Raw genomic sequence first — 9744 nt, 5'->3', positions numbered from 1 at the left:
AGCCACAACTACATATATTGGGGAAATCTTTTACCAGCCATTCCTTGGATAGATGGCTAATATGTACAATAGGCAAACAACACAAAATTTTACAATGCCCCCAATAAAACAACCTCAACAGAAAATGGGTAATCAAAGTGAACTGACATTTCTCAGAAGTATCTCTGCCCAATAAATGCATAAAAATGCTCAACCTCTCAAAGCATTAGAGAAATGCAGTTTAAAACTGCACTGAGACAACATCTTGCCCAATAAGGAATGGCCATCATCAAAAAAATCAAAAATTCAGAAAGCTGACAAGAATGTGGGGGAAAAATAAACTCTTTGACATTGTTGCTTGGAATTTAAAGTACTGCAACCACGATGGAAATCAGTGTGGAAATTCCTTAAAAAGTAAAAATAGAAATTCATTTTGCTACATCTCTCTCTTTTAGGTAACTTCTCAAAAGTGTTAAAGTCATCATATTACAGGGACACGTGGATATTCATGTTAATAGCAGCACACTGTATAATAGCTAGATCTTGGAAATACATTATGTCCCTCAAAGGATGAATGAATAAAGTAAATGTGGTGTTTATATCCAGTGGAGTACTGTGTAGCCATAAATAAAGATAAAATTTAGCCATTCATAGGCAAATCAATGAAACTTGAGAACATAATATTATGTGCTATAAGTCAAACACATAACTATAGCTTCTGAGAGAGAGAAAGAGAGAGAGAGAGAGAGAGAGAGAGAGAGAGAGAGAATGAGAGGATAGAACATAATAGAACATACATAGAATGTAAGGAAAGTTTGAGTAATTCCCTAAAATATCTATTCCATTTTTTCAAAACTAACTTAACATAAATGCTAATTTGATTCTCATACTATTACTTTGTCTTTGCTCATTGAAAAGAAAATTATGTCCTTTAATTTTTTTTGCTTCTTCTTTGTAAGAGACAGTCATTTTGCCTATGAGTTGAACTCTGTAAGATTTTGGACATTCTTTATCTTTCTTTAAAAATTTTTATTTTATTAGTACATGTTTGCAACTTACACAGTTACAGCATCTTGGGGAGTGGTTACATGTACATATTAGAGCCTGTTTTTTGCCTAATCTTCTTTCCCTTCCCTCCCCTTTTCTCTGGTTCCTCTACCAACTTTTACATTCTTATTGATATTATAGGTCTTAGCTCATGGGAAGGCATATGATGTTTACATTGCTTAGATTATTACACAGTGTAACAACTGTTGTGATTCTGTAATTATTTTGTTATAAATTTTGTTTTATTTTTCTTATGGAAAAATATAATTTATATATTCTTTATTAGTATCTACTTTTATTTCTTTAAATTAAAAAATAAATGTACTTTCTCCCATTCTATAGGTTATCTATTCACTTTGTTCACAGTTTATGTAGCTTTTTTTATTCTTTTAATTGATGAACATAGTATATCTTTTTTTGCTTTGTCTCCTGTCTTATTGCTCTAATCACTGTTTTATGGTGACACTAGAAATCTTTAAGCACCATGGTTAAATTGCTAGAAATTTTCTATGTTATAATATAGTACTGATGAACTTCTCCCATTTCCCACCTACCTAACTTATAACAACTATTATTGTGTTCTCTGTTTCTATAAACTTGGGTTTTTTTTAGACTGTACTTGTAAGAAAGATCTGTAGTTTTTTGTCTTTTAATCTCCAATTTACGTAATTTACCACATTGACCTTCAGGTTCCTTATGTCATCAAGAGTGCAGTGTTTCACTATTTATAAGCCTGAGTAACCCTCCATTCTATATAAATATGCCCGCCATATTGTTTATATCCACTGACCCATTGAAGGAATCTTGCTTGTTTCTATTTCTTGGCTGATGTGGGTAGTGCTGCAGTGAACACAGAAATGCAGATATCTCTTTCAGATACTGACTTTTCCCATTGGTTACAAAACCAGAAATGAGATTGCTGCACAAAACTTTAGTTTCAATTTTAATGTTTTGAGGACTCATCATATTCTTATCCACACTGGCCATACCTATTTACAGAATCATTGAGAGTACACAAAAACTTTCTTTGCATCACATTCTTTCAATTCATAATCTCTTCTTTACAGACTTTAGCCATCTCAGAAGTTGTCTGGACATAAATCTGTGTGGTTTACTGAAGGTCTCTGATTATGAGCACCTTTTTCTGCATTTGCTGTCCAGTTCCATGTTCATACAAATACATTGATTCAAATACTTCCTCAATTTTTATAAAATAAAGTTGAATGCATACATGAAGGTATCCAATATGATATTATAAGATCTACATATTTTAAATATAGTAAACAGTTACTAAAATAGAACACATTAACATATCCCTCATGTAACAGTTACCCATGTTTCCCCATTGGAAGAGGAGTTATAATCTATTCATTTCACAGCTCTTGGGAAAGCCAATCTACCAAGTTGGTGAAGCCAACATGTTAGTATGAAAAATACCCATAATAATACAGAACAATAATTATAAGTCCTGTGATTGTCTCTGTTTTCTTTTTCTTTCCTTCTTGTTTTTGTTCATTTTGTCTTTGAGACATGGTCTCACTATGTAGTCCAGGCTGGCCTTGAACACGTATGCAGTCCAGGCTGGCTTGATCTCAAGGTAATCTTCTTGCCCCCGCCTCCTGAGTTGTGAGATTACAGGCATGTACCACCACACCTGCCTATAGTCCTGTGATTAAAACAGACAAGCACTGAACCAAAGGATGTATGAAGTATGAACAAAAAATAAAATGGATGTGTAAAATATTTTTTTAAAAATTTAGGGTAAATGATACATTCCCATTAATCCCATTGAAAATGCTCTCCATCATTTCAAACAGACATATGCAATATTTTTACACTTTCTGAAGCCCAAATATAAGTCCTCTTTTGTCCACATCTTTAGTTCTGTGGCCATGCCTTCCTCAAGGTACCAAATCAATTCAAAATGTTTAGCTTTCATGGCCATTTTGATTGTGAGGATGACGGACAAATGGCATGGTGCTAGATCCAGTGAACAAAATGGATATGGATATACTGTACTGTTGTACGAGCCTAACTTTTCATTCGATTTCACTGGGCAAAAAGAGACAATGAACTTTTGGTCAATTTCATGAAAACACTTATGAAAGATGACGTCTAGTATTGCTTTAGAAGTGTGTAAAACACCTAGGGAAAGTACATTGGAAGTGCAGGGGCAAATACTGAGGTCTGGCCCACCATAGTAGTCCTTATGGGATCACAGTTAGTTCTCCGGAGGCACTTGTTATAGGAGAACAAGAATGGTCTGTTATAGCAGACCATTCCAGCTCTATTACCTTCTCTCTCATCTGTGGTCTCTTCCTCTTGCCATGTATCTTCTCCAATTGTGAAGCGAAGGTGACCCTCAAATAAAGTGAGCCAATATAGGTGCATGATCTTAGTCTCCTCAACCATGAGATGAGTTAAAGCACGTACTCTGTGGCATGTGAAACCCAAGAGGCTTCGTCATCAGAATTGAGAGCACAGAAACCACAACTTTTCTAACCCAACTGTGTCTAAAGTGGACACACTCTCCATTGGGATTGGAAAGTTCCACTTACACATTCTTCCCTTGGTGGTGTCCTGATTTCAGCATGTTTGGTTGTCTCTGTTTTCAGCATGGACAACATTCTTATTCTTGAACCATTGGTCCATGGTAACCCATATAAACACATATACTCAGTCTGCCCTCCCTACAATACCCAGAACTTGGATACCATCACATGTCTAGTAAATGAAGTCTGCAGTTGAATTTCATGGAGGACATGGTGTCTGGGGCATAGTAAAGGGGAGAAGGCAGATTGCAAAATGTCTTTCACACTGAGTTATGAACAAGCTGTTTTGAAAACAATGAGTTACCTCAAACACTAGGACACAAAATCCATGGTGTATGGGTACATGACATTTAGCGCAGCCAGTACAAGACACAAGTCCTCACTTAACTTTTCAAGGATTTCTCCTTTACTCTTGAACTTCCTTTGATCCAGCCTGTGAGTCTGGAAAATTTTTAAGATTCCTGACAGGATGGAGAGTATCACAGTATCAGATACATGTAGAGAAGGAGACTTTGTGTATTTGCTTGTTTACTTTTTCTGTAACAAAATCTTCAAAGAGCTAATCCATTCTTCAGGAATTCCAATATATTTGTAGCCTTCAGTATTGTTATTCCTTGGCTGGAGTCTTATTTCCACTTAAACAGGAAATGTCTTTTTTTCTGCCCTAAACATTGACACTGCCTCAATCGTCTAAGGTTCCTTATTAGAACTAAAAAAGCTAGAGGAGTTGAATTTTCAGCACATTGCAGGGGAACTAAAGCAGTCGTGAAAAGAAAGCAACTGGCAAAACTAGATCATACAACAGTCACACTGACACAGGAAACTCATAGAGAACTGTCACTGAAAAGTGTCTTTGACATAATTCTACATTGTATTCACTTGTGCCAAAAGTTTCCATAAGCAAGAAATATTTCGATTGATCCACACAATGGACTAAGTCCATTTAAATAGTTTCAAGCAACACTTCATTCAGATGGATATGAACCGAGGAGGATATAACACAAGGGGCCCAAACTGTATTATTAACATCTAGCATTCTACTATGGAGGTCCTGTTTAAGTGAGCTGAAAAACCATTTGCTGATCGAGACAGGATGCATGGCCTCTCTGCATTAGCCCATAGAAAAAAATGAAGACTATACAACTTACAATTTGCATATTTCTGAAAAGATTAGAAAAGTTTTCTGCTTCTTATGCCTGCAAAGCAGTGTATAAACATAGAGGAAAGTTTGCTCATGATCAGAAAGGGGCTGATTGCTGGAAAACACAAAGAAATTACATCAGCAGTGCTACCCAACCATGAACTGTGATCATTAACTACAATAATAGAAACTCGAAAGATTGAAGACAGAGTGTAAAAAGATATGAAGGTGATAGCCAGAAAAAGGATGCTTTGTGTGGCTCTGGACTCAGGAGATCTTAAGGAAACATTAGTGATATGAATGTGTTGGACCCTTTGCTTGTGTCTGTACAGGATGAAAATCATAGAGCCACTGGCCCAGACTGTAAGCAGAGAAAAACAAACTTCAGGGAAAACTACTAATGCTATATAGATGGAGCCCATGAGTACTCTATAGTCAACAACACAACAGTATCCTACATATATTTTCTTTGTCATGTGTCTGTCATAACCTTCTGCAGACAAATACAGTGCATACAGAGGAATAATTAAAATGACCACCATGTTTAGGACCCAGCAGAAGGGAATAGAGAATGCAATATACTCTTGAGTTTTACTTTTAAAATCTTTCCAACAGGAGTTCATAGGGCTGATGATGATGTTTTGGAAGACACTCAAGAGGCACATGGTACCAATTGACACACCCCTGCCCACTCTCTCAGTGTACAAGAGACATTTACAAACAATATCAATGAAGAAATGTTTCAACCCAAATGCTGCCATTGTTTGAGGAACTCCTCCAGAAAGAAGAACTAAGGCGTTGGCTAGACAAAGGTGCTTCAGAATCACATCTGTGGCTCTTAACCTCCTTTCAGGGTGGAAAATTAAAATATTGTTGCAAAGAAGAAAGAAATTGCCCATGACACCAGTGATCATCTGTGACAAGAAGATTATTCCTACTGCCAAATCTTTGGAAGTTATTTTGTCATTTTCCTTTAAAATTTCTTGTAAATGGCTATAACAATCGTTCCTCTGAGTAACAGGACTCATTGTAAAGTAGATAGCAAAATAATTTTCGAGATGAATATCTGTGGGACTGTGAAGAACTAAAAAAGCTAGAGGAGTTGAATTTTCAGCACATTGCAGGGAAAAGTTATCACTATGGATAAGGTGGTGTTAAACTGAGAAAGGACAAAAGACAGCATAGAGAAGGAAAGCAATACCCAACATTTTCAGTAAATTCTGAAATTTATCTACAGTTATACTGCAATAGGAAACACCACTTTTTATATACCTTGTACTACATGTAAATTTTAAATGGTTTCAAACATAGATATACAAGATAAATATCAAATATTTTATGAAAAATTACTCATTAGCTCTAAAAAGAATTCAATATTTTCTAAAAAATAATAGCTCTATGGATGAAATTGCACATTTTATTAAAATTTATAGCTATTTTCAAACAAAGACACATAACTCCATACAAGGAGCAGACAGCAGGGGACAGAGGCTGAGGGTGATAATAACAGGTGATACAGAGAAACATGGTGATAAATATATGTATTGATCTTTACAGATGCAAGTAAGTTATAGAAGAGAATAAAATGGGATAGTATTTAACCTGAAATATCAAAAGACATGTTATTTAGTGGGGAATACAAGCATTGAATATGTTCAATGACATCAATAATCAGGAAAATTCAAATGAAACTACTACCAAGTAGCATAATACACCATACAGAAGGCTAAAATAAATATGACAAGAACTAGCAATTAAGTGAGGACATGGATAAACCACGAACATGTGTATTTGTGGGGATTTTGACAGGACTGCAAGTATTTTAGAAAACTATTGGTTAGTATCTCTATAAAATTGTAAGATAAAATTTTATGTTGCAATAACTTCATGTCTTTAAATTTACTCAACAGAAATTATAACATAGATCACCAAAGGACAAGTTAGACATACCTCTATACAATGATATTATTTATTACTCACAGGAGCCCTAAAAACAAAACCAATTCCATGACTATTACCATTACAAAAGTTATATGCTTTCTTATTTGATATTTAAAGATGAGAATCCTATAAAGCAGTTTAATGAATCCTACTTGGAATATTCAGTAATAAAGGAAAGTTTTAAAACCATCTCAATGCATGTCAATGGTAAATTTGAAAGAATTCACTAAATTGATTAGAATAAAATGTCAAACAGTTATTAGTGATCTAAATGTACCATATTGCAATAGTGTAGCTATAAACCTATGTCTATGTAGTCAACTTTGGCATGTATTCAACTGAAATATAACCTTATTGTAGAGATCTAGTTGAGACAGAAGAGAAATTCAGGCTAATGATAATATTCTGTTTTTTGATCTGTTATGTAGAGACTTGTGTTCCATTTCTGAAACTCCACTGAACTGTGCCCATACAAACTCTGATACTCCTATCATTCTTTCCAAACAAATGTTACCACGTAAGTTGTGAAAATATATCTGGGGGAGCTGATGACACTAGAATGTGTGTCACTTGCCAGTTCTTTTTGTACAGGATAAAATTCATAGAACCACGGTCACACATGAGGAGTCCCAACAAGAAGCATCCCAGAATAACAGCAATGTTGTGCCTTTTGGTGCTTTTATTTATTTATTTTTTTGGTACTGGGAATTGAACTCAGGACCTTGCACTTGCCAGGCAGGCACTTGTGCCACTGAGCTACATCCCCAGCCGTGACACTTTGATTTTTGTCATGGAATCCAGAAGCATATTGCCTGAAAACTTCGTGAATTTGGTATGGTTTTTCTTACCTTTGGCAATCATATACATAGGAAGATCACCTTGACAAATGGAGTTCAGTAGACTAAAATGCCCAATGCAGTATTATTGGAGAGCTACATGTGTGAAGTCCCTAGGATTCATGATGATGACACACATATCTTAATACACAGATGATTCCAGTGCAAAAGTTATAATCCAAAGTCCTTGAAATCTTCAGTCTACATCTCCCAGTCTTGGTGCAGACTACAGTGGTGTGTCTTGGAGACACTTTAATAAAATAGACTGATTAATTATTGATGATTACTGAAGTCTGAGAATCAATTCAGTGGAATATGTTGGCACTTACATATGAAAAAAATTGGCAAAATAGTAAAGATGATAGAAATGCCTCATGTTTCCATCCACATTCTGAGATACATAGACCATTATGGTTGCAAATTCCTGAGGCCGTTCAGCTGATTCCTAGTGACTGATATTCATATTTAGGGGCTGAACATCCAAGAGGAAACATGAGCTGTCAGCTACATTGATCATATCAAGAGAAATCCACTGTGCAAGACAAATGTTCCCTCCAATATTTTTATCAGGACACATCCTAAAGTTTATTGCATAAACTTTAAGTAGCACTTACAGTATGACTCACTGCCAAAATTCTCCACATATTATATTGTTCTTAATTTTCATAATGGTATTTTATGTAGCTAGACACAAATCCTGTAAACAAGAGTAATTTAGATTTAGAAAGGTTAAGAGATGTCTCTATGTTTGTATCCCATTTAAGAGAAGAATGAGAATTTGAAGAGGAGGAAGCTGGTTCAAAAGCTCTACTTACAGTTTAATTATAAAATAAACTAGCCCTGAGAAGCTAGATGTATTCCATACAAGACAGATGCAAAAATATTTGGTTATAGATTCATTTGTTATCATTACAGGAGAAAAATTCTTATGGCTTCTAGTACTCTAGGAAACTAAGTGTAATATTACTCTGATATAAAACTACTATGAATGGAATTTTAATAAGCATTTAAATAGTGGTAGGTACAGTCTAAATTATTACCAATTACAGATCATTCACTCATTAATATTTTCCTATGAATTTAGGAGAACTATCATCAAGGAAGGATGTGTGGTGAGTTACATTAAAACACAAGGACGATAAATATGATGGATGTGGAGAAACTAAAATCTTGAGCATTGTAGATGTTGAAATCATAGGATAATGAACTTCTACAACTCAAGTGAAAAAAGTGTTCAAACAACATGAAACTTTTATTCCAATGAACATGTGACCTACCGAAGTTGGACAGACACTTCTCAAAAAGTAGAATACAAATGGCCCTCAGAGATACAAAAGAAACTCAACATTAGTAATAATTTGGGCAATACAAACAAAACCATACATTGCTATAAAAAATCACATGGCTCTCAGCAGGTGTTAAAAATACCAACAATGATGACAACAACAACAGCAGCAACAAAAGGGTGGCCATAATTTGAGAAACTGCAACTCTGTACACTGTCAGTAGGAATGACAGTATAGATCCGGTAGGGAACAGTATGAATAATTTACAAAGAAGAGAGCCAGGCCACCTATACAGCAATTACTCTTCTAGGTATTTGTACAAAGAAAAATAATTGAAATCAAAATCTCTTAGTTATTAGAACTCTAGTGTAAATTGCAGCAATAGAAAAAATACCCAAGATGAGGAAGCATCCTACTTTCCCTAAAAGGATAAATAGCCAAAGAGAATGTGTGTACATTGAGCTAAATATTATTCAGCCTTTTTATAAGCAGGAAAATAAATAAAAAGAGGGAATTTCTGCAGTAGTTGACAATGTGGATGCTGTTTTAAAATATTATGTTGTTTAAAATCAGGTAAAGATGAAGAAATAGTCCATGATCTTAAGTTTATATAAAATCTAAAGCACTCTATGTCATAGAAACTAAGAGTGAAATGTTGGTGACAGGGTGTTAGGGGCAAGGGAATGGAGAATTGCTAAATAATAACCACAATGTCCCAAATAAGTAAGAAGAAAAGCTTCTAGAGATCTCTATGACACTGTAAGTATAATCAACAATATTGTACCTGCAAAAATTTTTTAAGTGGTAGATCTCATGAGACTTATTTCTAAATAAGATAAATATATAAAAACTGTTATACTGAGGCTGAGAATACGGCTCAGTGATATATCTCTGTGTAGCATGTGTGGAACCCTAGGCTTGGTAATTCTCATTAAAAAAAATGCTAGAACTCAACAGTTTTT

General features: G+C 34.8%; 1 protein-coding gene across 1 annotated transcript; it reads right to left on the bottom strand.

The window, feature by feature from the left end:
* Nucleotides 1-4748: 4748 nt before the first annotated feature.
* LOC106147419 (vomeronasal type-1 receptor 4-like) lies at nucleotides 4749-5747 on the bottom strand. The gene has a single exon (XM_013508843.1). It carries the CDS (start codon nucleotides 5745-5747, stop codon nucleotides 4749-4751), a length of 999 nt encoding a protein of 332 aa, XP_013364297.1.
* Nucleotides 5748-9744: the final 3997 nt, after the last annotated feature.

Source organism: Chinchilla lanigera, unplaced genomic scaffold (genome assembly GCF_000276665.1).
Source record: "Chinchilla lanigera isolate Chin_1 unplaced genomic scaffold, ChiLan1.0 scaffold00157, whole genome shotgun sequence".
Lineage (NCBI taxonomy): Eukaryota > Metazoa > Chordata > Mammalia > Rodentia > Chinchillidae > Chinchilla > Chinchilla lanigera.
This window is presented reverse-complemented; position numbering and strand designations above follow the sequence as displayed.